Source organism: Antedon bifida, chromosome 3 (assembly GCF_963402885.1).
Source record: "Antedon bifida chromosome 3, ecAntBifi1.1, whole genome shotgun sequence".
NCBI classification, from domain to species: Eukaryota; Metazoa; Echinodermata; class Crinoidea; order Comatulida; family Antedonidae; genus Antedon; species Antedon bifida.
In genome coordinates, this window is record NC_136228.1 from 9,762,365 (window position 1) to 9,790,349 (window position 27,985).

Sequence of the window (27,985 nt, forward strand, 5' to 3'; positions counted from 1 at the left end):
AACAGATCAGAAACAATTTGATTACCTGACAAAAAAAGTTAACTGGATAACCATTAATGTAAACATACAGCTAATCAAATATGGAACCAACATAGTATTAAAATGCACACAGCTACACGTTTTACCTCTACTATTTTTTGGCGGCAGCTATTACAATGTTGGCAGTGTTGACTATTATTACGGTAATCAAATTCTCAATTTAAGATATACAGCACCAAATTACTTAAAACAAAAATAAGAATTATTTCATCTCACTGATGAAACAGCTGTTGATAGTGAAACCTGGTGTGGTTGGCAAGTTTATCACATTTTTTGTTGTATGGAAGGGATGAATGCAGATAACATTAAGTTACTAAACATTTACATATTATAATGTCACAACATATGAAACAGTCATGTTATGAAGGTTAAAATTCACTTACATTATAAGATAAAAATATATTTTCTATGTCTGTTGGGAAAACTTTATCATTTCTTTTTTTATAATAGGAGCGTAAGATGGATACGTACATCTTTAACAGAATAATATATTCAAAGTACTTAATTTACATATATTATTTGGAATATCTTCACATTATTACCATACTGACCAGGTGTAAAATCTGTACTAAAAATTCTTTCAAAATTATTAATTCTCCTGCTGGATATGTATAGGAATACATTTAATCTTTTTAAATTATTTTGGACACATTCTAGACTTCTGTATTTGTAAGGTGTGTGCTTACAACACATTCAGTACATGAACATTCAGTACATGATGCATATTTATAACTATCTTAGTAATTTTAGTAAAAAGTTTTCAAATAACAGTCTTACTTCTAGAAAAAAAGAAGTCCTACAGTGCAAACATCATTCACAACCTATATGAGAGACAATCTATAATTTTAACCGTATCCGGACAACCACCCACTGGACAACTACCCCCCTAGGACAATCACCCACTAGGACAATCACCCCCTAGGACAATTACCCTCTAGGACAACTACCTCCGCTACGAACAAATATAGGTTTTAAAATCAAATAAAGAAATCATCCACCTGGGAAACTATCTATCTAATTGTTGGGTAATGTTTGTACTGTCAGAGAAAAAAACCCATTTTCTTTGTATAAAAAAAATAGTTCAAACACAATACTGTTGTATCTAAATTTTATAGGAATAAAGTTTTTTTTTATACTTTAACCAATTTAATTCTTACTCGATGCATAAATGTTACGCAAACAATTTGGAAGAGAATGGGAAAAAAAATATAGTTAATAACCTAAAAATAATGCCAAATATATCTACCGCAATTTACATATCAAAACAAGTGTTTACAAATCAGAATTGATAATTACACAGAAAAGTAAAACTGTCTGCTAAGTCAAATCATTCCTGAAAAATTCTGTTAAATAAAGTATAATTTTGTAAAATGCACTGTCACATCTTAGCGGTAAAACTTAACATAACAGAGAAAAAGTTGAAGAAAATTTTTAAAAAAGAGTCTATGTTACATAAAGCATTTAGAATTTTACAAACTAAAAATACAAGTTAACAATGTTCCTGAGTAAAAGTAGAACATAAAAAGGCTTGAAGTTGATAAAAGAGACATTCCTGTTCAACAGTAGCTCACAACATTACAAGAAATCAATCAATCAAATTACGAATTATTAAATCAATGAATTTAAATATTTATTATTAGAACAAAAAATTGATTCTAAATAATTGGGAAAGTACTAAATGACAAAATTGTTTATAAGTTTTAGTATTGTTGTTACCTAAACTAACAAAGGTTGGTTGTGTACATCATCATCAAAAGTAAACAATAAAATATAATAATCAATTAAAATCAAAATAGTTATTTGGAACTTCATCTAGCAACTTGTTGTAAATGTATCGAACAGAGAGGATGCATGCTCCAAGATGCCCTCTCCGTTCTCAAAATAGAATTGTGTTGCTAACCCAATTCTTAATTATTTGTTAACCTGTATTTAATCTAGCAATCAAATTCAGCCTTTTCATCTTATTTCACTATTCTCCCTTTTCATCTAATTACATGACTGCCAGGAAAAGTGCTGGGACAAAGAAAATGGTTGGAGCACCTGGACAAGTTAAGTAAATATGCGGAGCTCAACGACCTAGGAAAAAGTTGGGTCATTCATTGTACACACTTGAAGAAGTTGTGACATGCTTCGTCCTCGATACAGTTTTGATGGTTTGTAGGTTCAGACGCTGACCGGCAACAAATTAAGAAGATATATTTGATTGGTCACTCGCAAACACCTGGTCACTCGCAAACACCTCACCATGATCTGCTCCTACTGCTCGCATATAAACAGCTAGAAGCTTGAGGAGATAATCTGCTGATCATTTTTAACTGTGCCTACAGAGAGTGTGCCCAAATATGGTAGTGATATACCCAAGTATGGTAGTGATTTGACATCATCATGTCCATATATGGGCACATCACATTTTTTTAGTCGTTCATTGTATTCATTTCCGGTCGTCGATAGTCTTGATAAATTCAATCGCTGCGGAGAACTGCATCCACCAATACATTTCCTCACCACTTAATCTGTTGTCATAGAAACTGTTGACGTACTGCACGGTTGAGAGAAGGCTTGGCGGGTTAGCTTTGATCAAGACGAAGACCATTACGGGTACAAAATCGTCGGCCCCTGGCACTGAATTGTCGCTTGCCATGTTTAGTAGGTTCATAACGATCGAGCAGCAGCGCAAAACGCATTGTAGTTTATCTTTTGGTGTCTGGAGAAAGAAAAGATTTATAGCATCTGTTATATTTAAATAGTTTGTTGATAGTTTGATTGATTTGTTTACGATTGCTTGGATAGTGACATTTTAGAAACTCAAAATTAATGCATTGGTCCAGACAAACTCATACTGCCAGTGTTCAATTTCTAGACATGCATACTATTAAAGATATATATATATCACTTGCACTGATGAAGGGCTAGTGTTGCCCGAAAGCTCTGCTAACTTTTCTGGCTGTTTTACATTATCGTTTTGATTTAGCTTTTCGCTATTTTTTTTGTATCTCCATTGAGATCCAGCCACTGATACCCACAGCATTGTCATTTTTTCAGTAATTTGCCTTTGGATTTATATACATATATATACTTAAATTGTCTGTCAGACAATGGTTTCTTTTGTCTTTTTATAAGTGAAACAATTTTGTGTTTGTTTCTTTTTACAGAAGTGAATAATATTAAAACTGCAAAATGGCCTATTTAAAGTCTGATTTTATTAATCTTCATTTTTCATGTTTTTGGAGGACAAACATCTTTAAATATTATATTAAAGCAACTAACAAAAGGCTATACAAACTGCTTAATAGTGGATGCAATATCCTTGGTACTTACTTTGTATACATTAATATTAAGAATCTCAGCTTGTGCTGCTGGCCAGGGGGATTCCCTCCTATACTTCTCTGGAATCTGTAAAGCTTTGTGGGAAGCTGTTACTACCTTTGACAGCCGCTGAATATGTTCATGTAGCACTCTATACAAAATGATTACAAATAAAAAATATAGATAGATTCTCAAATGATATAGAAATGTTATAAACAATGTTCAGTTTCAACTTTGGCCACTATGATTTTGTGTGTTACGGCAAACAAACCATATATGGATAATGTTTAGAAATGACAATGAAATCCTGATTTCCTGTCCTGTTCCAGCAGATAGTAAAGCAAAGCTCAAGTCTTTAAATTGACAATTAAAATGGTATAAAATTACTTACTGATCTCGATGAGTATCACCATCCGCATTGGGGTACAGAGCTAATTGGTAAATACGACCCATTATCGCACGTTCCGTAGCAACCTCTGCATCCAATTTCTGTGCCTCACTAGCAGCTGTTTAAAAGAATTTTGCGTTTAAAGTTTACTGTAATATTTTTTAATATAATTTTTATCCCTTGTCTTTAAAATGGTAATCAATCAATATATTCATTCATTTCCTTTATTTCGGATAGTACATCCATACACAAATCATACAAAAACAGACAAAATTTAAGCAACTTCCACAAAACCAACCTACAATATCCTAGAATATCAATTGTCACCAACACTGACGTAGATTGGATTGTAGAAGTACGTTAACTACGGTTTTAAATGTGTATTCAATAGGCCATAAAGCAATATCATATCACTAGATGATATACATTTTATGTAATAACAACAATCATAACTATTAGTCATATATATAATAACCATAACCAAGTACTTATTTAAGTATACAATGCCAAAATGTTTGGACAGATGTAATGACAAAAATGAAGGACACTCCAGGAATATTTTTAGCACATTCTTTGTCATTTAATAAATATATTAATCATGCTCTCTATATATAGATCAAATGAAACAACATTTAAAATATAATAACATGTTTAGAACATATACAATGAAAGGACTTGTTAGTGACTGTGAGGTTGTGGTTCAAGTCCTGTCCGAACCACAACAGAGGCACAAAAGTATTTGCGTTCAAACTTACATGACCAAATAGCATCCTGTTGAATCCAGTTTTTTAGAATGCTAAGAAAATCCTCAACAAGATCAGTCTATAAAAACAAATTATAATAATGTTTAAAAAAACAATATTCATATAAAAATCATATGTCTGTATTGTTGTGATTTAACATGTATATTGCAAAATAAGAAAATATTGCTATTATGTATTTATATATTTCCTGAAGTGTGTTTGAAGTTAAGGATGTACATTCAGAGAGAATACAAAATAAAAACAAGCGGACTATATTCGATATTCATTTACTTTACAATAAACTTCATTTCCAAATCCATGTTTCTTTGTCTTTTTATAAGTGAAATAGTTTTTTTTTTTTACAGAAGTGAATAACTTTATTAAAACTGCAAAATAGCCTATTTAAAGTCTGATTTTATAATCTGAATTTTTAATGTTTTTGGGGGACAATAAGTTTTAGTCCTGAAACATTTGAATAGGAATCACTATTATTTTGTAATTGTCAGTAGTAAGAGACGCATAGATTGTATCTTATTCCTCACAGACCCCCAGAGGAATGAGCATTTAATAAAGAGTGACAGATGAACCCCGGATTTTTCAACTGCAATTATCATAAATCATAAATTAATAAAAGTCACCTTTTCGTCTGAAACTGTTAACCGTTTGAAATCACCTATGAACTTCAAGATTGCATCTTCTTGACGACCCAGAAAAAGTCTCACACAAACAGATGTGAAATACTTATTACTGACAAATTTATCTCTGCAAGATGTATAAATTGCTTATTAAACTTTAAACTGTCACAACATGTTTTAGAGTTGAATTAATGATGAAATTACTTTCGTTGTTTTCTCCTATGATAAGCTTCCCTAGCAACCACAGTTAATTTGCACAAGTAGCCACTTGCTGTGGTTGTCAACATTGATAAGTTATTATATTTATAGGTTGTTTATGTGTATAGTTCAATCAAAGCTGTGTCTCTGTTTTTGTGCATTACGTGAATATAAATATAAATGAAAATTAAGGAGTTACAGAAATTGAAATTGCCAAAGTTAGTGAACTCAAGCTAGTAAAATAAGTCTTTTTTTTAATGTGATCCTAGAGATGAATAAATAGACACCCTGTAGTAACTAGTGTAGGCAGGCAGCACAAACAGTGACAAACAAGTGTTTGGTCAAGTTTGTTTCAGTACCCCTTACCTTTCTACTCGTTCTAGTAACCTTTCAAGGTGAGACTTGGATGCTATTAGTCCTTTACGAGATATCACTAAATAACTGATGTACGGACTCCTGTTCTCATAGTCTTCAGTTAATGATGACACTAACTTTTTAGATCTTAAGTGAGAGAAAACATACAATTAATATTAACTAGAGTTAATTGGTCTGATGTTTTCCACTAATCCGACGTAATTGAACTTCGTCGTATACTGAGTATACAGTCAGATTAGGTCTACCCGACACAAATCTACAATTACCAAAGGTTTCAAATGTAACAAACTAACTCCTATAGGTTTCAGGATAGAGATGTCATTGGGAAATTATTGGATGTTTAAATGGTGTAATTGTTGCATTTGAACACAGAACAAGCTTGATAGAAAAAAAGATTGTGTAAATATAGCTCATAGAGTAGAACTGGACAGTTTTTCAGGGGATTCCCTACTAAGGAGACACTTTCCGAGGATGTCGTATAGGAATTCTACTATATACTTAGACTTACGTCTCATCATCAAAGTTGCTGACACATCTTAACGTTTCGTGTAACTGGGCTATCAACGATTTATTTTGTAGATTTATAGCCTCAGCTAATTGAACTTTCAGAAACGCAATTAGTTCATTCTCGGGATAACTTGAGATGTCTTTCTGAATGACACAACCAATGATAGAACGTGCACGGTGTCTGTGCGAGAAGTTTGTCAACCAGGGAAGGGTGTGGAAGTCTGCAGCGCATAAAACAATGCGCAGTTTACGCTTGGCATCCTGAAACGAGTAAGACGACTCAAGGTCGCTGTCCACTGATTGGCCATCTTGATCGATTATGGATGATTGACGGTCTTGGATCCCACCGAATAAAAGTAAATTATCTGGCAAAGTAAAAAAAATCAGGCAATTTACAAGTATCTCGAAATGTCAACAAGAACAAATATTTGTTTCTAAAGCTCTGTCTACACTATCAAACTAGTTTGACAAAAAAAGTGTGCACAAATATGGTAGTGATGCTCAAATATGGTAGTGATATGATGTCATCATGTCTATATATGGGCACATCACATTTTTTGTCACATAAAGTTTGATAGTGTAGACAAAGTTTTAGAATCAGTCACATTGTGGTGTGCAGGTCTTGCATTTTTGTTTTCTGTGTATGGTAGTGCTGTATTGAACAAGACAGCAGAGAACCTGAAATGGTTTACTACATTTTTATAAAACTAACAAGAAGAATTCTGTACACTGGCATTATGGTTTATGATTCTTGTCCAAGTAGACATGTTCTACCACCAGAACCAATAGAACATGTTGGTCACAAAACCTGTGCTTGCCCTTACAAAAAAGTTCTATAGAATTCTATAGAAAATTTTATAGAGCTCTCTTTTTATTCTATAGAAGTACAACATTTCTAAAGAAACATATTTAAATTTAGACAGAATTTATTTTGTGTCTATAGAATGTTTAGAACCTATAATTTTATAGAATTTCTATAGAATTTATTTATGAATTTATATATGTGATTAATACATTGTCTCACCATTATGGAAAGACCATGGAATGGATTGGATTGATAATTACATTTTTGGGTTAAGTCTGGTTTGATCTACTGATATTAATATATTAGTATCGGGTTAATTTGGGTGGGGTGTGATAGCAGTCTAGCAAACTTACCTGGTTCATCGACATCTGCTAGGAGATCATGTGACTGAGCTTTTCCAAGCCCACGGTATTTATCCAAGATATCTTCGCTGGTTGTGTCTGGTACAGATGACGACATTAACCCGATACTACTATCATCTAGGAAAAGGATAGAAACACTTTAAAAAAAATTAAGAACAACAACCCCATGTTTATGTTTATGTCAAGTTATACCTGAAACTTTAGCACAAATTGAAAAATACTGATGTATAGATGGCAAAACAGGAAAAAAGGAAGCGCAATGCTTATACAATGATCTCTTTCTGCTGCATAGCGCCGAATAAACTGTTTATTAAAAATAGATTTAAAACCTGTTTATATCTACTGCATTTCTGCTTCATTTTTGGTCCTAAATAACCGTTTAAATCAGTGAGTGGATGTTGACGAAAATCGTTAGCATTAACCAAAATACAATGGGCTCTGTGGGTCAATTTAAACGTTACTGGACTGTAGTTTACTCAAGGTCATCGGTTGTCAATCAAATAACCGTTATTTTGCAGCTTAAATGGCGCTCTAACACTGAATCTATTAGGTGTTTTTAACTGTTATTTTAAGACTGCCCTTTAACTGGTTACAGCACATCTGCCCTGTTTCTCCTGCCAAGAAATTGGGGTTAATTTATTCACATGGTTTTTAACTGGTTATTTTCATGCAGCAGAAACATGACCAAAGATGCTAAAATGTTTATACCATGGTTATACAAATTATCTTGGAGTCCTTGGTTACTTATGCCAGTTATCTGAATTCCTTCTGTACTTGAGCTCTTTTTCGGTTTGCCTCCAAGTTCTTTTGTCTCCTCTTTACTTGAACGATTCTTTGGTTTACGACTTCCTGTTAAGTTCAAAAGGAAGATAATATTACTAAGATAACTATTTTTTTATTTTTTAAAATTTTATTTCATCATCAACCTACAGTGACCATACGTCACCATTAACAGTGTTGAAAGACATAAAATATAATATAATATATACAAGCAAAAATTAACAAATACGGACGGAAACAAGCAAGCGAATAATAAAACAAAACTATAATCATTAAAGATATATTGTCCCCCTAAAAAATATTTTTTTTTGTTGAATATGCCATTTTAATATCACATAATAGTTATTCACTATGACCAAAAACTTGAACCAAAAAAAAAACATTTTCCATGTATGTAACGTAATTTAAAGCAAAATATACCTAAATTGTCTGGAAGACAATGGTTTTTGGTTGAAATAAACCATTTCTTTTGTCTTTTTATAAGTGAAATAATTATTTTTGATGATTTTTTTTCTACAGAAGTGAATAACTTTATTAAAACTGTGAAATTGCCTATTCAAAATCTGATTTTATTAATCTTTATTTTTTCATGTTTTTGGAGGACAATACATCTTTAATATTATTAATGTCTTGTCTAATTAATTATCAATGCAATACTGTAATCTAGGTAACGTATATCCAATCAACATTAGGTATAAAAAAACAAATAAATTTACCTATCAAATTTTTCCACCATGGTTTGCCTTTGTCTGAGCCATTTTCCTAAAAGAAAAAGCTTTTTGTTATTTCAAAATAATTGTGTAGCTAAATTAACTCTAATTTAATTAGTAAATTTATTTTAGTAAATTAGATACCAAACAAATGCAAGTCATAATTAGTATATATATTAAACTCTCTTTTTTTCATATCACAACATGCTATATTGAAAATAAAAAAGCAAAGTATATTGCTAGTAGGGTTATAATAAATGCTTCAATTATTTGGACATTCATCATTTTTTGTTAAAAAAATATTGTTTAACATTGCCCTTTTTAAACCTGTGTATGCAATAATAAATTATATAAAACTATGAAATTATTCTTTTATATTCAAATTGCTTTTTCTAATCTAAATGGAATGTGTTTTTTGGCAAATTCTAGCCACAGGTTTTTAGAGAGATTTCTATACTGTTTTTTTGCTTGAAAAAAAAAAGAATTTTATGTGAGGTTCACAATTGGCAAAGTGCAAAAACACTATGAACTACATTATATGGTAAACATAATTACCGTAGACATGGATTGAACTAAAAAGCGCCTACAGAAATTTCAACAAAATGTTGACCTACATTTAAACTTTGTTTTATATGAATAATTCATTAAACGGATTGAAAATAACTATAGGAATGTTTAACATCAATTAAATTCATCAATATAAAGACAGTCTGCCCTACTTTTGAAATATATGTATCTTGTTCATTAATTACTTTAAATATACAACAGTTAAATAATTAATGAAACAGAAATATTATGTGCAAGTTTAATGTAAAAAAAATCATAAATTGTTTGTTGCTCTACTTTGAATATTACTTTTACTTTAAAATTTCTCAAGGGTAGAAAAAAACAACGACCTTAACCCATATTATTATGTTGAATCCCCTAACATAACCCTCATCGAAAAAAAACAAACTTCTGTCTGGAAATTCTCTTATAAGTATTACTGTACAGCCTTGGATTAAGAGGGTAAACATGCGTGTACAACGTGATAAATAAATGAATTTGAGGCAGACGATATTTTTAGTGAGTGTTACTCATCGAAAGAGAGAATGACAACCAACCTTGAAAGTGATTGAATCATGTATAAACAATGAAGGCATGATCAGTCAACATTATTAATGTAATTATATGGGACAAAGCCAGATTATTAAATTTTGGCTAAATGGTAAAAATAATATTGTTTTTTTTTTATTTGTGACATTAATATAGAAAAGGTTTGTTTGAAATGTCAGGCATAGGAAAAGGAAACATTATAGAACTAAAAATTAATTTAGGAACATTTTAGTGTGTTTCAGTGTGGGTAAATTTGCACTCTGTAGGCGTACTTTAATTTTGACTTAAAAGGTCAAAATTGACTCTTAATTCTGAAGTTATGCAGCTCAACAGAGTATAACCTCTAAAAACTATGGTTAATGACAAATAATCTAGAATCTAGAAAAAAATCATTAATACAAGATTAAGGAATTCTTAAAAGTTGTGTTCATGTTTTATGATAGAGCATTGGTGCAACTCAAAGTAAAACAACCTTTATGAAAATATTATTTTGTGATCGGCAAACTAATTTTATAATATTTAAAACATGCAATTAGTATATACATCACAGTCTACATGCAAAACATACAGTATATATGCACACCAAAACATAAGGTTATGAAAATAAAAAATAATCTAATATATATATAAAAAAAACCATAAATACAATATCACGACAATAAGCACATTCAATTAATAACTCATAAATAATCCCAATGAAAACCCACAATTTAAATAGTTACTATACTATAAGATTTCAATACATTTTAAATCAAATCATTTATGAATGAATGAAATAATAAAAAAAAAAGTAAACCCTGGTGCCTTTCTTTGGGACTAAATCCTAATTTTTTTTAGCTACAGTTTTTTTTCCTTCAAATTTAGCAAAATAATAAACACACAATAAAAATCATTCAATCAAAAAAAGACAAAATAAGGATTATAAAACAAGCCATTGTTTCAAACCATAACTATTAGTTTTTTTTCTTTCCTTAGTTTTTTTTTCTTTCCTTTTTTAATTTATTAAACATCACAAAAAAAAAATGCTTTTTATCATTCGATATAAAACAGGGAAAACAACCAGTTCCAGTCATTCTACTGTAGTTTAGTTCCTTAATACCTCTGTAGTCATTTAAAGTTTGTTATCGGTAATTGGAAACTGCTTCGTTAAGATCAGTTTCTGCAGACATATTCCATCGCAAGTGGATAATGCAGAATTGTTGCGTTGAGAATCGTTAACGCGCAAGATCAGTCACCGATACATTTTGTGGGGGAAAGATAATTCCTTCGCGAAAGAATCAGCAGATGCAACATTTTATTTTGAGAACCAAAAGAGCAGTCACCAATAGGGAAAGCTGAGAAGCATGATAATCAATAGAGGATAAAGCAGATTTTCATTGTAGAACAGCAAATAGTTGCTGATATAATTGGTGAGTAAGTCGATTAAGCAAGTAAATAAGGATAATTGAAATTTGAATACATAATGTCCTGCCAAATTATTTGCCACAAGAGCATTCACATTACAACTGAAATTCAGTGATCTCCACCCACTGTTTTGTAATTCACCAGGAAGAGCCCAAGAAACCATTTTCATTTCAGTCGGTTAATATGAATTGTCTATCTGTCTTTAATGTTGATTTAGCATTGCAGTCACTATGAGCAAAATAAGGAATTTGCAAATAAAATTATCTATTATACTAGAATTAAGGGACGAAAAACTACAGTAGAATCAATTTGACAAGCGAGAGCATGGCATGGAAATGAGGCAAACTGGTCAACCTTAAGATTCCGTGCTTTCATAGTTTTAGCCTTCATTTGCTGGTTATTCTGAAAATGTATATAAAATGATATGAGATATATATATATATTTATATATAAATAATTGAATAAAACGTAAATATATATATTAGGTGATAATAGTGAAGATTAGAGTGAACCAGTAGTAGTAAGAATTAGTGAAAGTTGGTAAGTTGGTTTTAGTCAGTGAGTGTTAAGAGAAGAACTAAAAGTACACATACACTACGGTACTGTACTACCACAGTTTGCTTTATTTTTTCCGAAGTGTTAAAACAGAAATCATGAATAATGCATGAATATATAATTACCGTAAGTATGAATTGCAGGATACAGTAGCCTAACATTTAACTTACACATAAAACCGTCTAAATAATCTCTCAGTCTCACTTTAAAGAAAATGGGTTTTGAACTCTAGTTTACCGAATAAAAAGCTGAATACTAAAGACAGAGATGAGCGGTAATGGTAAGCGTTAAACGGAAAACAAAAATATATTATCTATGTCATTTCTTATGATCATTTACATAAAACGTGGAGTGGACATGTGGTCAGAGCAGAAACCCTCACAGGATAAAAATCCTACGTGAAACAAGCACATGGGTTTTCGGCATACCGTTAATGCTCGTCTGTGTAAATTGGCCTAACCATTCACCCAAAGAGCTGGCTTGTAGACAACTGTTGACATAGTACTATCCATTAGGTTTTAATTTATGCAACATTCATGATTTCTGTCTAAACAAGTTGGACAAAAAATAATGCCCACAGAATAATGATTAATGAACAACAAACATTAACAAAATCTAATTTATAGAAAGCATTACAATTTGCAATATATGATGGAACAAGATATGTAAAACCATCATCATGTTAGTACATTGAAATTGGGCCATAAATTAACAAGAACATGGCAACAGTATACACACATGTTCACTTACAGCCTTTTCTCCTGTGTTGCTTTCAAAGCTGATAGATCGACCAAAATTTGTTACAATGCTTGGTTTGGTGTAGCTTCCAGACGATGTTAAACGTCCACTCTCTGAGGATGCCAGCATTCCAGAGGCACTGCTAAGACTTCCGGAACTTGTGAAGCTATTTCCGCGCAAATGTGTCAGGTCTACCGATTCGCCAGATGCGAAACCACTATCGACACGTGTTGAACTGTAGGAATTAGATGACGGTGGTTCTTTGTCGTTGGAAGGAAAGATATCCCTCTCTTCCATACTGTGATCTTGAATGGAGTCATTTGTATGTTCCTTAGGTTTATTTACAGATTCCTCATTGCCAACATTTATAAGTGCATCTTCAAAACAACCTTTGCAGTTTTCCTGCGTGGGGGTAAAATCATTTTCAAGACAAGCTCCCTGTTCTTTGTCCTCATCAAACGGGTTAGGATTACTAGGTGTATCAAATGGGTTAGTTCTTCTCTTTGGCTTATCAGTTAAAAAGAATATATCGTTTTCACCGTGAATTGGGTCAACAGCTTTTTGAGAGAATGGGTGGCTATGTCGATTAAAAGGATTCAATGTGTTGGACTTTATCGCGCCATTGGAATGAAAATCCCCGTTGCTTAATTCGTAAAGAGGATTTGTCACTCCAATCGGTCCGCGTTGTCCTTTCTCATCGTACAGTTGTGACGTGATTATAAATTTTTGTTTAGGTCTAGCACCAAGAGGAAGAGTGTTGGATTGTTTTGTCGAAGTTTGCTGATGGTATGCTGAAGTATTAGTTGCGAAAGGATCAAAGTCTACCAACAATGCGTCAATTTTAGATTCAGACCGGGAAGCTTCCAATTGATTTAACGGCGTCGATAATTTATTATTTCCTTCCAGCTCGTAAAAATGATCCACAACAGTTGATGATCTTTTATCTTGAGACTCCCGATTGGTAGATTTCTTTGAAAATGACGGCATCCCAAAATCATCCAATGGGTTGGCATGGGCTCCGCCCTCCTTGTTTAAGTGGACTGTTGGTGTAGTAAGACTGTCTGTATGTCCTTGCGCCTATTAGAACCAATGGATAAAATACTTCCACTTAAATGATTAATCCAAATTATAACAATAATTACAATAATACCAACATTATATAAATTATTTCATCATCACCGGTTTGTCTCCAAACTTATTTTAGCCTCTTCCTGCACACTTTTTTTTCATTTGTGTAACTTTGTTCTTTCATTGTAAATGTTATGCGTGTGCAGAGAAACAATAAAAACAAACAAACCAGTAGAAATTTGTAGGGATTATATCTTCAAAACTACTCTTTTTTTTGTGTAGATGTGAAAGGTTTTAGGCAATTCTAATTTAGTTATTATTTTTTTTGTACCTTATGCCTCAAATTGATTTACAGCTAATAGCTCTCTTACTATTGCTATACTATCCAATATAAACCTGTCTTTGGACATGCATAACATTCTCTCACATTTGATCCATTTTATTTTAGAAAAGAAAACTGGATCTATGAGTACATTGTTAAATTAACATTCTACTTCCATGACCTGGTAATCCAAGTAAAACATTTTAAACCAGGTTACCCAAAAATTTAGATCAATGACCAACTGATAATAAATAGCAAATAAAAACAAACAGTTAAATAAGATTGAAACATGAAAACCTGATCTGAAATTTTTACCTCAACCAAAACAGACAATACACACTGTCAAAATATTGAAAGTGCAAATATTACAGCATTGTGAAAATATTTAGGTAGTGATATGCCCAAATATGGTAGTGATATGACATCATCATGTCCATATATGGGCACATCACATATTTAGGTACAGCAGATTACAGTTACTTATGCACACATTTTAACATTTAGCAAGTTAATGAAGACAGCACACAACAACCATAGGGTGAAGAGTTTTAGCAGGATGTTTACTTTCATCCGGGCATGTTAGTCTGCATCGCATCCAATCAGATTAGAGGAAAGTTAAAATATTAACCAATTACAAGATGGCTAGTAAAACAGGCATGTTAATAATGGCTAAACCAAATAATTCATCGCAAAAATAGAAAATTCAATCATGATTAAATTTTGTAATTATAATTCTAAATGGAATTGTTTTATTCTCCAATATACCATTTTTTCCATTCTCTATTTTACTATTAAATACTAATAAATCACCTAGCATTTTATTATTCTCTTACATATAGTTAGTGTGTGTTTGTGCATGTGTGGTTTGATTAAAAATGCTCTGTAACTTTTATATGGTTGGTAATTTAGAAGTGGGTAAATTTAGAAAGACGGTCCTGCAGATTTGGTCCAATTCCTTAATTTAGTAATGCAGAAAAAAAAACTTACCTGTTCCTTTTTCGGATTATCCTCACTTGGACTATCATTATTTGAACTCCGACCTATGCTCTGACTGCCATAGGAACTGCGACGTGAACTTTGACCCTCACTTACTTTAGAAGACATTTGTTCTTCACTCTCTTCTTCCAACAATTCTAAACCTTGAAAAATATAAAATCTCATATTGTACTGTGTAATTAATATTACAAAGAATAAAGAACTTTGTTTAACATGAGCATATTCACTAATTCTCATTAAATATAAAATAGATAAATTAAGATTCAACTTTTTTTTTAATAATCATAAATTATTTAAAAAATAAACTTAAGAAAAGCAGTCGATATTATATGAAAATCATTGAAGAGAGGCTGCATAACATGAACATGGGAGACAGGAAGATACAATGTTTATTACTGGCTTTGCTTGGAACAATATAAATGGCTAACTCTTAAGCGCTACACTTTCAAACTAATTTGATAAAAAAAGTGTGATGTGCCCAAATATGGTAGTGATATGCCCAAATGTGGTAGTGATGTGAAATCATCATGTCCATATATGGGAACACAACATTTTTTTTTGTAACAATTTGATAGTGTGACAGAGCTTAAAGTTCATTTTGAGATGTCACTTGCTGGAACCTACCTGTAACTTCAGAAGCATCAGCAACCTCTATTAACCTATCATCCAATGCTTCTGAATCGCTTTGTAATACGTCCACACTCCAAGTCTCACTCGTAGTTTCTGAAATCTCGATGGTGCTCTCTGGAAGTCGGGCAACCGCTCCAAGTGCACTGTACTCCAATTCAGACTCTGAGATTTCCTGAAGTCTTTCTGTAGGATTCGCTTCTGAGGGTTCAGAGTTATCACTCTCAATAACGTCTGTACTCCATGTATCACTGAAAGTTTCTAAATAAAACAGAATTTAAAACATATTAACAGTTAGATAAAAGTTAATCATCCTGTATAAATCTATGATACCCTTCATAAGATAGCCATCTTAACTGTAAGAAAAGACAATCTTACAGTAGCAAAGTACATGGGTGTGAAGTGTAAAATCTTCTTGCATCTACAGAACCTTTTGATTCACTACTTGTTTTAAGCTTTGTCTACACTATCAAACTAGTTTGACAAAAAAAGTGTGATGTGCCCAAATATGGTAGTGATATGCCCAAATATAGTAGTGATATTACATCATCATGTCCATACATGGGCACATCACATAGAGTTTGATAGTGTAGACAGCTTTAGATATTCTTATGGACCTTTACTTAAATTCTTCTTTACTTTATCGCACTTTACATGTGATTTAAATAGATTCCAGATATGATACTTTATGTACAGTATATAATATATAATTGAATGAGAATGCCTACACAAAAACTAAAAAAAAAACATAGCATGTACTGTACAGTATATATGTGTAATATCTAAATCTATTGTGTGGTTTGGACCACATCCTTTTGGGAACAGCATTATGATATGAGTCTATTTTTATCATAAAAGACTTTTATCTGCTTTTCAAAATGTCCTCTAATTCGAGAACATTATTGTTCATAGTTCTGCTCTTACTGATAAAGCGGTAAATTGACAGCATAGCTCTTGTATCAAATATGAAACAGTAGTTACATAGACAGACAAACAGGCAACAACTCAAACAAACTCTTTCTAACAAGTATGTTTAATATTAAAAGTAATCAAAAACAAAAGGCCTTACATTTTATTTCTGCCTTTGGTATTCATACAAACTCTTTGTCATTCCTAAAGCCTCAGAATGTCTGTCTTCAGTACAAGATTATAAAAGAAAAATTGTAACAAAACTCACCTAAACCATGCATTTTTTTGTTCTCAAGTTCATCTCCAATCTCAAATTTCCCAAATCTATCTGTAATATTGCCACTGTTTGGTAACTGCGCGGAGTCTATGAGATCTGGACGTGGATTGTCTGTTGTGCTACTGGCCAAACTTATAGCAGAGCGTGGTGTGTTCCGACCACTTATATTGCTCGTATTTTCATTGTCATAATCAATAGAATATACAGAATTTGATGCACCTAGGGAGAAAAATAAAATATTTAATTATAAAGCTCTGTCTACACTATCAAACCTTATGTGACAAACAACAAAATGTGATGTGCTTATATATGGACATGATGATGTCATAGCACTACCATACTTAGGCATATCACTACCATATTTGGGCACATCACATTTTTTTGGTCAAACTAGTTTAATAGTGTAGACAGAGCTTTAGTGTTTATACATTTGTTCGATATACTGTACACACTTTTGCTATTGCATGCATGCTGAAATTGTACAGAGCAGGTTTTAATCTACATTTGAGAACCCCTTGGGTGCGGGTATTTTTCCTAGTACTATAATAAAAAATGAATAGTTGATTGATCTCATATTTTGTTGCGACGCAAAACCAAACACCAGTACTGGACACCATTCTTATATTCAGTGAATAGAAAAGGGTAGTTAAAAATCTGCTTCAAAATTGAAATCTGGGATTATTTAGGTTAATTTAGTAGGAAGATTTTGATTTGTGACAAAGGTCATATCACTTCATTGTGCGCACAGGAAAGTTGAGACATGCTTCCTCACTAGCGGTTTCATAAATGTTTAGGTCCTAGGTCATGCCAAATTGAAAGCTAAATATAAATCGACAAAAAGACGTACCAATTGACATCGCCTCCATAAGATGATCATTGGCGACAGAAGATGCCTCTGCTGAGAACCTTAACTGCTTTTCTGGGTGTTCATTGATTGAACCGAGGTTGGCACGTTTGTCTTCATTACGAGTCTTTGATTTCTTTGGTAATGAAGCCAGTACCTGCAAAATAAAGATGACATAACTTGTATACAGTGGAACTGTAGCTTGGTGGTTACTGTGCTTGCCTTCCAATCCCAAGGTCCAGGTTCAATCCTGACCTAGTGACAGGGTTGTAACTCACACTTTTTTTGTCAAACTAGTTTGATAGTGTAGACAGAGCTTAAGTTTTAAAGATCTTTAAAAAAGTAAACAATTACCTTGTTTTCTGTTATCATGCCTGGACATTCGTTTGGGTGGTTTCCCAGAGAAATGACAAGAACATCTTCTGGTTGGGTTACCATATAACTATCGCTAGGTGGTGAGCCATCAACATCTTGTTCCTCCTGCACGGGTGAAGGCAAAGAGCTTTTACTTCCAATTTTCTTAGCAACTGAAGTATAAATTTTTAAGAAACATATTAAAACAAAAAGTAGAAATAAAACAAAAACTTGATGCTTGTGTTGATAATGTAATTAAACGATCTTTGCGAAAGAGGTTATGATGTTTAATGACTGATTTTTCTGAATCATGATTTAGGTTACACACGCAAGATCCTTATCATTTGATTGGTTTCATATCATTCATTGCACAGAGTTCAATTAAATGGTTCTAATTGCATGGCAGCTTTTAAAAAAAATATTGTGCTATATACAAGACTGGCAACTGTTCAAAAACTATCCTTTTGCATGCACTGTCCAAAATCGAAGCACTGTATTATGAATGGCCTAGCTTACCATCTAGCCTTCAACATTGATTTGATAGTGTAGACAGAGCTTTAGTTTTCTAGTGAAATATGATTGCTCTTCATATCATCAGATTCAGAAGTATGAAGCGCAAAAACAAATGTCAATAGATCTAAGTCAAATCAGGATCTTCCTGACGGTACCTTTAAGTGCAATGCTACCTTTTCTCGTGACAGATCCAGGTGTTCCAGGTGGCGTACTTGCAGGTGTGTGAGACGAACTTGTACTGTTGCAGGGAGTAGAAAGATTAGCTGGATTTGGTAGGACAGACAATGCCACTTCAAGATCTTTTAACTCTGGATTAGTAATATTGGCAGCTAAGCATGACCTGAAGTAGGCCACCTGAAATAACATACAAACATATAATTTTATATTAATACTGTAATATTTTAACTTTAATTTTTCTTTTGGTATTTTCTATAGTTTAATGAGTTTCTTTATAATGGATGTATTTCTCTAAAAATTGGTAATTTTTGATTAATTAATATTTAAACAGTAAATAACATGACACCTTGAGGGTCCCAACAAAGTGTCCATTGGATAGATGTTTGGTGCCCCTGAATAGGGGTGTCCCAAAGGTGGGGTTCTACATATACAAATTCAAAATAAACACAGTGCATAAGTGTAATACAAATGTTTCTTCAACATTTTCTTAACACTTTGAAGACACCATGTTTCTACTCCAGTGACTGAGGCTAAATAAGGTATTTTTATTATGTTTAGGAAAACTGCAACATACATTTTATGACTGTAACTTTCTGCAATTTTTGGTTTTATTATGTGAAAGTGACCCCAAAAAGTCAACCCGTACTATACAGGCATTGCATCCTGGGACAGTAAATTACCACGTATGGGATGCGGGCCACGTCTTCAAAGGGTTAATAATGATATAATACTACTCATACCAGAGGATAGGCCTATACCCTCATTGATCGTACTGAATCATAAAAAATACTTCAAATGTTGATGACTATACAGATTGTCTCAACATAGTATGGTAGTTTTAGTTTTACTTTAATGCAATTCACAACATTGTAGAATTTATTAATTAGCTTTTTCACCTGAAATAGGTAATTAACAAAGTGAAATTAATACTACCATATTGTATAATTCACTTTCACAGATGAGTGAAACGGATCGCGTCATTCCTTGTAGTTGGTTGTTGTTTATTGCAGGGTTGGCATTGCTAGAATGACTGTCAATGACCGTGTCCAGATACGATGACATACATCCCTAAAAGAATAAAACAAATATCAAGTTTGCTATTTTCTTTCCATTCAGCTTCAACAAAAGCTTAGGTCTAGTCTAGAATAGAAAAAATCTGTTGGTCCCTTCCTTCACTAATGTACATCTTAGTGAGAAGTTGAATAAATAAAAATAACTTCTACAACAATTGAAACAACTAAAATTATTATAGGTATACTGTAGGTATGCAGTATAACTGCAGTAGAATAATTTTGACATGATCTATAAAAATGTTGCATATCAGAAAGAGATATCAATTATTTCAAGATCTAGAATGTGAAAAATACAGGTTTGTCAAATACATTCTTAACAACTTGATAACTTTTTGTGTTTCATTTAATTAAACATGATGTAACAAACATTTACAACAACTGCAGGCAAGGTATAAAAAGTGTTTGAGCAAAAAAAAATGACATCTCTGTTGATTGTCTATTAAACATTTTAGCAGAGTGGTACTGAACATTAACATGTTGTAAATGGGTATATTTATATTTATTATTCATTTATATTACTGTATACCAAAAGTTGTATTTTTATAATTTAAAAATTGAGGAATTAAAATAACTCATGCATGGATGGACACACTTTGCCATTTCACAAAGTGTACACACTATGTTTATATTTCCAATACAAAAATAATATTTGAGCAGAGTTAAAATAAACTAAAATTTCTGTAAATAATAATTAAGTCAGGTTAAACATCCATGATGAATTGAAATATGATCGATAAGAAATTTAATCTTTATTGACAAAATTATGACATGGAGATTAAATGATAACGCAAGACGGCGGATACGATATTGAAGACGATAAATTTAATTCACACTACAACTACATTTTTAATTTAGTATTTCGGAAATGTTGTGAGCTTAGTGACGCACACTCATCTATGATAGACAGTGAAAGTGAAACTTTATCAAAGTATTGTGATAGAAACCTATCATCAATCAAGTATAGACTTATATATTTAATAAATTTCAATAATAAAACTATCTAAAAACATAGCAGTACTGTAGCTTGTGTATACGTACTTGAAAGATTTAAATACATTAGTATAGTATAGTACAGTATGTATGCAGTTGATTGGTCTTTTGAAAATGACAGGTGTGCACTGTGTTATAACTGTAAATATTGCACACCTCAACAATCTAAGGTGTGTTTAAATATGTTTGTATTGGTGTGTAAGAGTTTACCGAATTTAAAGTGTGCTTTCTACAATGAATTTTAGTTCCCTGAGTTTTCTCTAAAAACATTTTTATTAGTAGTTCGAATAGTTCCTACATTTTGCTAAGCAATTCATTTTACAACCAATTAGAGCTTGGGTAATGAGTTTAGACATGCAATGGAAAAGAAAAAGGTAGCTATTGGCTCTTGTAGTGGAAAGGGTAGTGCGTTTTTTTAAATCTATGAAACATTGGATTCGTACAAACAAATTCACCTAAAGAGTTCATAAATTTCTTTCATCTTTAGGTACTGTATGTAAACTATTAAGAAGATGGTTATAAAGGCAAAGTGAATTTTGCCTGCTAGAGTCATGTAGTTTGAACAGACAGTGAATAGCAAAATTACTCACCTTGGCAAAGCGACTCAATACATCTCCACTTTTAACTGGTGTATCATCTCTCATTAGTGAAAGACTCTGCAGAATCTGAGCAACCTGCATCAAATTGAATCGGGCGACCTCACTTATCAAGATATCAGAGGCGACACCGTAAGGTTCCGGATTTACAATAGCAGGACAGATAAAACAGGTCAGTAACAAGTCACCGCACATGGCACGCACTTCTATCTGATCTACTTTCCCGGAACGAATTAAGATCTTATAAAACTGACTGATAATCCAGTCAAGACTCTGTGGAAAGCAGAACATACTGTTTTTTAAACTAGATATAAATTTGTTACAAAGTGTTACAAGTTGATTAAAAACACGCTCTACATATTCTTGTAGCTTGGTGTTATACGTTGGATTATTTTTCGGCCCGAAAAGCTTTAGTTGCTCTTCTTGACTCAAATGATCGAGCAGTTTCCTTGTATCCGTCTCAAAGTACATTTCATTTTCCATAAGCAGAGCCATAACAGGTTCGTGAAGAGCAGCAGTGAGATATAATTTCCCAGAAAACAATCCTTCAGTAAAAAGTCGCATAGCATGGCTGAATGCGCACGATCCACGTCTTAACAAACGCCGCGGATCATCATTATTTGCTAGTTCAAATTCCATTAGCGCTTGCAATAGCTGAAGAACTCGTCTCTCGTCTTCTTGAATGACTGCGTTACCATAAACTGAAGACATTACAAGATGCACAAGACATTGTATTCCAAACGGGTAATCCCGCTCTCCTTGCGCCAAACACATCGCCACAATTCGCGGATTGTCTTTTAAACAGCATAAGAACTCTCCATATACCGTATCCTGGAAACCGAGTGTTTTGTAGCCATCGACAAAAAATACTTCTTCCAGCGCATTGGCACGTTGACAGCACGCTGCAGGAGGTGAGTCTGCATTTGCGAGTATCAAACTATTTAGGGTTTGCCTTTGATGGCGCGAAATCCAAGACACACGGTAAAGTTTGTCTGCTAGCTGTGTCACCTCTTCGTGGAGTTTCTGAAGCAAGTATTTTTCAGAGGTGACATATAACCTCTCTTGCTTCAGATGTCGAGCTAGGTCCAGCAAGTCAAGATTCATGGTGGCAAAAGAGAAGTCAAAGGTCAAAGTAAACAGATTATGGTGACATCATCAATGGCGTGGTATGGTCACCTGAAAATAACAAAAAGTATAAGTTTTATTATAGAAAACATTTTATGAGATATTTCTAAACTATAAATTGATAAATTGAACACACTTATTATACTTTTATAAGAATATTATATAGTTATAATAAATGATCTAAATATTTATGAGGCACTCTAAAAAAGGTTGCTTAGCAAAAAGTAGAATATTAAAAAAAGTGAGTTTTAAGAACCTATTTTAAATGCCGAATTATGTACACTATAAGGTACAGTGGTTGGAATTTTCCAAGTTTGTTTTGGCCACAGAATATCAAAAACGATTGTCTTTTTAAAACTGTGTAAGTAATTTGTACATTTACTATAATACTCAAAGAATAATTCTACTGAGCCAAACCTATCTAAATTGGTAAAGTTAGTTCACCTTACTGGGAAATGAGACGGTTTAAGTCAATAAGACAATGGAATCACAATAGAATGTTCCGGCAGTTGATCACTTCCCATACAGATTAATAATTACAGTACAGTATGAGTGGTATCATGCTCCACCACTTATACTGTACTGTAGTTTAAAAACCAAACTGCTTCCAAAAGTATTTATAGTACAGTATTACCTAAAAAAAAACACATAGTATTATTAAGGCCCATTTACACTAGGGCGATAACGATCGACGATAAAAAGATAAATATGCATTTTTCATACCTAAAACAAAAGAATTTTAAAAAGTTTTGATCCTAGAACTATAGGATTACATGTATTACCTATGCTGCCTTTGATGAAAATAATATTTCCACACGTCCAATCAAATGACGTCATGATTAGTAAGAGCAATAATATCGTTACAATACAAAAATGTTATTGTTTTTATTGATCATGACGTCATTTGATTGGATTTTAAAAAATATTATTTTTATCAAACACAGCATACATGATTATCCTATAGTTCAAGAACGAAAACTGTTCTAATTTCTTAGAAAAGCCACGAAAAATGTATGTTTATCTATTTATCGTCGATCGTTATCGCCCTAGTGTAAATGGGCCTTTATACTATATTAAATGGAAATTCTCCTACAGTATGTCATTGAAAAACTAAACCAATAACTACAAAAAATACACTTAAATTAAATATTTTACTGAAGCTTCCTGTAATAAAAAACATTTACAATGTATAAAGTTCATCTAGGAACTGTAGTTTAAGCGGATAAAAGAAAATAGATTTTTGAATGCACAGTTTATAAATGACTAGGTCAAAACCTCAATGAGAAAAACATGAACAGTTGGCTATGAAACTTGTGGATGATTGTTCAGATTTTCATTGGAAAGCTTTGGTTTTTATTTTTTATTACTTTGTCTAATGTTGTACAGTACACATTTTGTATGTACTTAGTAGTTTTTCTAATATATTCAAATCAAATATGTGACTACAGTACCTGAAATTATATTATATTACAATTCTATTTAATGTGATGTGACATAATATAAATATTTTAAACAAATTTCCAATGTAAAATGAATATTGCATTCTTCACTCTTTTTAAATGTATTCTTTGACGATAGCCACATTGCACAAATAAGCCACAAAAACTACATGTTTACATTGTACATTGCCAACAATCCTACAAGCTCATTTGCCCAAGACCCAACTGTAACATACAGTATCCAAAACAACACATGTACATCTTCATAAAAAAAAGCTGTACTATATACTGTAGTGTACTATTATGAATTTAATGTATAAATTATTCTATGTAAAATTTTAATTAGTTAAGTACTGTGGCACATGAATATATCGGAACATCTAAACATCCGTGGAATCCATGGAGTCGATTTAAATGTCAGTATTAGATTGTACAGTGAGCCCTAAGGTGCTACGACTTCCTGTGACTGTAGCGCAACAAGTTCATGTGATTACGTAGCTCATGTATCTCGTTTTACTGTCAAAAAGATGACATTCTGTCTACTTCTGTTTCCTGGTGCTCTGCAATTGGTCAGAATGTAGGTAAAGTCCGCACATGTGCTTTCTTCAGACAGGTGATATGAGTTTTGGTTCAGTTTGATAAGACCTTATTATTATAAATGCTTCTATCTATCTATTTTTGAACTTTGGATGTTAGTGTTCACGTTTTTAGGTAAAGTTACCTACTGTAGGTACCTGTAGGACAGCAATAAAAACCAGAAACCTAAAAGTTAACCAGAATTTTCTTACTGAGCTCCCATATTCTTTTTCTCTCTATGCTTTATAATGCATTCTGAATATCAAACCAAACATAAAACTAGACATTTATTAATGTATGCAGTATTTCTTTTGAAATAACTGTGTATTATTACCGTTTTCATTTTTTTAAATAAATTAGGTTGCCTTAAAAATAGATTACATAAATTACCATCGATCAACCAAAAACCAAACTAAACAAACTGTACTAACTGAACCTGAAACACAGAGATCATTAAACAACAAACCAAGAATTCTGATTGAAAACTGGAGAAACAACTTTTGATTATGAAATTTCACTTCCTGGGAAATACTAGAACTTTCATTTTTAATGTCATCATGACCTTCTTTGTTCAGAGCAAAAAAAAAACTAAATTGCACAATTTTCAAAAAAATATATATTTTAATTTTTTGTATTTAATTTGTTTTTCAAAAGAACAGGAACTAGATTTATTTATTTGTTTATTTATTTTCTGTCACAATCGACAGCGAGAAACTCGCCATCTAACAGAATGGATTAAAAATATAAAACAATTTAAAATATTTTAAAAATACTATATACTGTACTTTAAACAATATCACAGATCAAAATTGATAACATGCTAAAGTGTACCTTCGCCCATATTTTCCTTGTTTTTACCTTCAGTCAAATTCTGGGATATCACTGTACTGAGTAAAGTAATTTGGATAGTTACATGTATAATTTACAAATTGTACATTTAATTTCAAAACAAGGTCATTGCTTATAATGCAAACATATGTTAACATAATTTTGAAATGTTTTCAAACATTTGTCATCATAACAGTATGTAAAACTTTGTTTTGGACAATAAAGCTTGATTTCCACTTGGACGCAATGTAAGGGCGTATACGCAACGCAAGGGCGTTTACGCAACGCAAGGCGTATACGCAACGCAAGGGCGTATACGCAACGCAAGCGACAGTTCAAATGATCCATCGGGGGAAATCTTAACACAACATCTTAGTAGGAACAAAGCTAAAAGAAATCTCTATCGTACTTGGCATCATTGACCATGAGGATAAACTAATTGATTGAACTTGAAGGTGCATATGGCTGCCAGGATGGGGGTGAAGGAGGGGTGCTTTGAAACTAGGCATAAAGGCTATACTTTTAAGTTAAGTTAATAATATCAGAGTAGAGAGCTTACGAAAAGACATTGCTCGTTGTCAGGTGTGCTACGATTTGGAAACCGTGTAGCACTTCGGTTATTCCCCATTGAGATAATGTGTTACGTTTGATCATTTGATCTAGAGTGATGACATGAACACATCTCGCAATCTATGGTACCATGTCTCCTAACTTTTAGTGGTTTTGGCCTCTTACAAAATTTATCATGCTCTCTTCTGAAAGAGCAAGGGCTATTGTTGGTTTATCCAGGTATTATTAAGATAAGCACAAAACAGCCAATTTTACTCTTGCATACAACAATGAATACTGTTACATTACAGTTTACGATTTTTGATACTGGCATAGACTTTGTAATAGAATGATGCTATGGGACTGCTATGGTAATGTATTGTCCAAACTACGATTAGACAAATTAAATTTGTTCCTAAATGAACTTGATTGCACGTGAGATTAGGACTAATTACAGTATCCGTCAAGATTCTAGACTTGCCGTTCAGTGTAAAAGTAACATGTGAGATGTATACTGAATACTATGGTATTAAATATACACAAAATTTGCTGTACCAGTCAGTAGAGTATCTATGGTGACTCATCAAGAACAGTGTGACAAATCAGCATTCCACTGGGGTTTACCTTTTGACAGGAAATGATCAATTTACCATTGAAGTGCTTAGAAAACATTTTAATAAAACACTTTATAAAAAATACCATAAAATGGTAATTGTGGTTCGTTATAAATAAACTTTATTGTTGTTGTAAAGCACTTCAAGTTCAACATTGCAGTGCAATTTGCAGTTTCTATGCATCTATTTTATTAATAATATACTGTACGTTTTTCCAATTAGTATTAGTGTATAGTACAGTATAGCCACCTGCTATCTACTTATTAACAAGCCAAAAAAAAAAAACTTCTATAAAAAAATATTTAAGCTGAATATTAGTTTCCTTTCTAGATTTTTTCCTTAAACAAAGATAATTTATGATTCATAAGTTTGAGCAAAGCTTGACAGTAAACTTTGAATGTGTGGTAATTTTGTTCCAGGGGTCAGAGCAAATTTTCTAATCCATGTAGGGTGGTGACAAATGAAATCAGTCGCATTTGAAACCGATCGCAATAAAATCAATTCTGATAGCACTGCTGAAACGCTTTTCATCTTTACTCACCATACGATGTGTTCTTTAGCTAGCGGTGCTTTCATACAACATACCAGAAATTGATTTTATAATGACCGAAAAACATGACCATGAACACCTCTAGGGGATCCCCTGTAGGGTGGGTGAAAATATTGCTGCATGATGATGCTGAAGATCAATTTATTTAGTTATTCAACTTCTCAGCCTAAACAGTACCTGTAACCAGTACACCCCCTCCCCCAATATACTGGAGGAGGAAATATCATAGATAAACAAAACAAATGATACATTATAACCTGATTAAAAGAAAATACATATAAAAAAGTACACAAAAATAAACATAAAGGCAAAGCAATTAAAAAGTAATAAAAAAGCTCAACTCAACCATAATCATAATAGACAAATAAGTGTAAGATGCAAGTTTAGCATACACAACGGGTAGAGAGTTAGTAGGCTAGCTAGTATTAGGACCTAGGCTAGGCTAGCCTAATATAGATAGTAGGCCTACTAGCCTAGCCTAGGCCATACTACTACTAACTAGCTACTAGGCCTAGACTAGCTAGAGGCTAGTCTAGCTAGGCTAGACCTATCTAAATATTGGGATTGACCTTGCTAGCTAGTAGTAGGCATAGGCTAGTAAGGCCTACCTATGACCTACCTAGCCTAGGCCACCTAGTAGGCTAGCCTAGGTCACCTAGTAGGCTAGCCTAGGCTAGGCCTAGACTAGAGAATTGCAGTGTTGTTGTGAATATTACTTACAAAATAAAGAGGACAGACTTCAATCTGATGACCTGGATGCTTTTAATTCCACATGTAGTATTCCCGTCAATCGATATTGAAACATCTGGTGCAGTAGAAACGGACAGTATTCATGACTCAAAGACACTGTGATGCTAGGCTCAGCAAGAGGCCAAAAAAGGGACAAATGACGACGATGAAGATGAACGTCGATCGTGT

The 27,985-nt window shown here is 32.7% G+C and overlaps 1 protein-coding gene across 2 annotated transcripts; it reads right to left on the minus strand.

The window, feature by feature from the left end:
- Positions 1-1,724: 1,724 nt before the first annotated feature.
- On the minus strand, positions 1,725-27,985 carry LOC144837058 (GTPase-activating protein and VPS9 domain-containing protein 1-like). Of its 2 annotated transcripts, XM_078692041.1 has the most exons (21): positions 27,788-27,985; positions 21,381-22,562; positions 19,661-19,795; positions 18,724-18,904; positions 18,038-18,210; positions 17,687-17,840; positions 16,831-17,058; positions 15,651-15,914; positions 15,018-15,169; positions 12,653-13,717; positions 11,702-11,749; positions 8,855-8,900; positions 8,067-8,207; positions 7,350-7,475; positions 6,193-6,556; positions 5,676-5,810; positions 5,115-5,238; positions 4,489-4,555; positions 3,737-3,851; positions 3,358-3,496; positions 1,725-2,743 (listed from the first exon to the last, which is right to left on the minus strand). In XM_078692041.1, exons 2-21 carry the CDS (start codon positions 22,488-22,490, stop codon positions 2,471-2,473), a joined length of 5,040 nt encoding a protein of 1,679 aa, XP_078548167.1. In that variant the 5' UTR covers positions 22,491-22,562; positions 27,788-27,985; the 3' UTR covers positions 1,725-2,470. The 2 variants fall into 2 exon arrangements, with proteins under 2 accessions (XP_078548167.1, XP_078548168.1); XM_078692042.1 differs by lacking the exon at positions 11,702-11,749.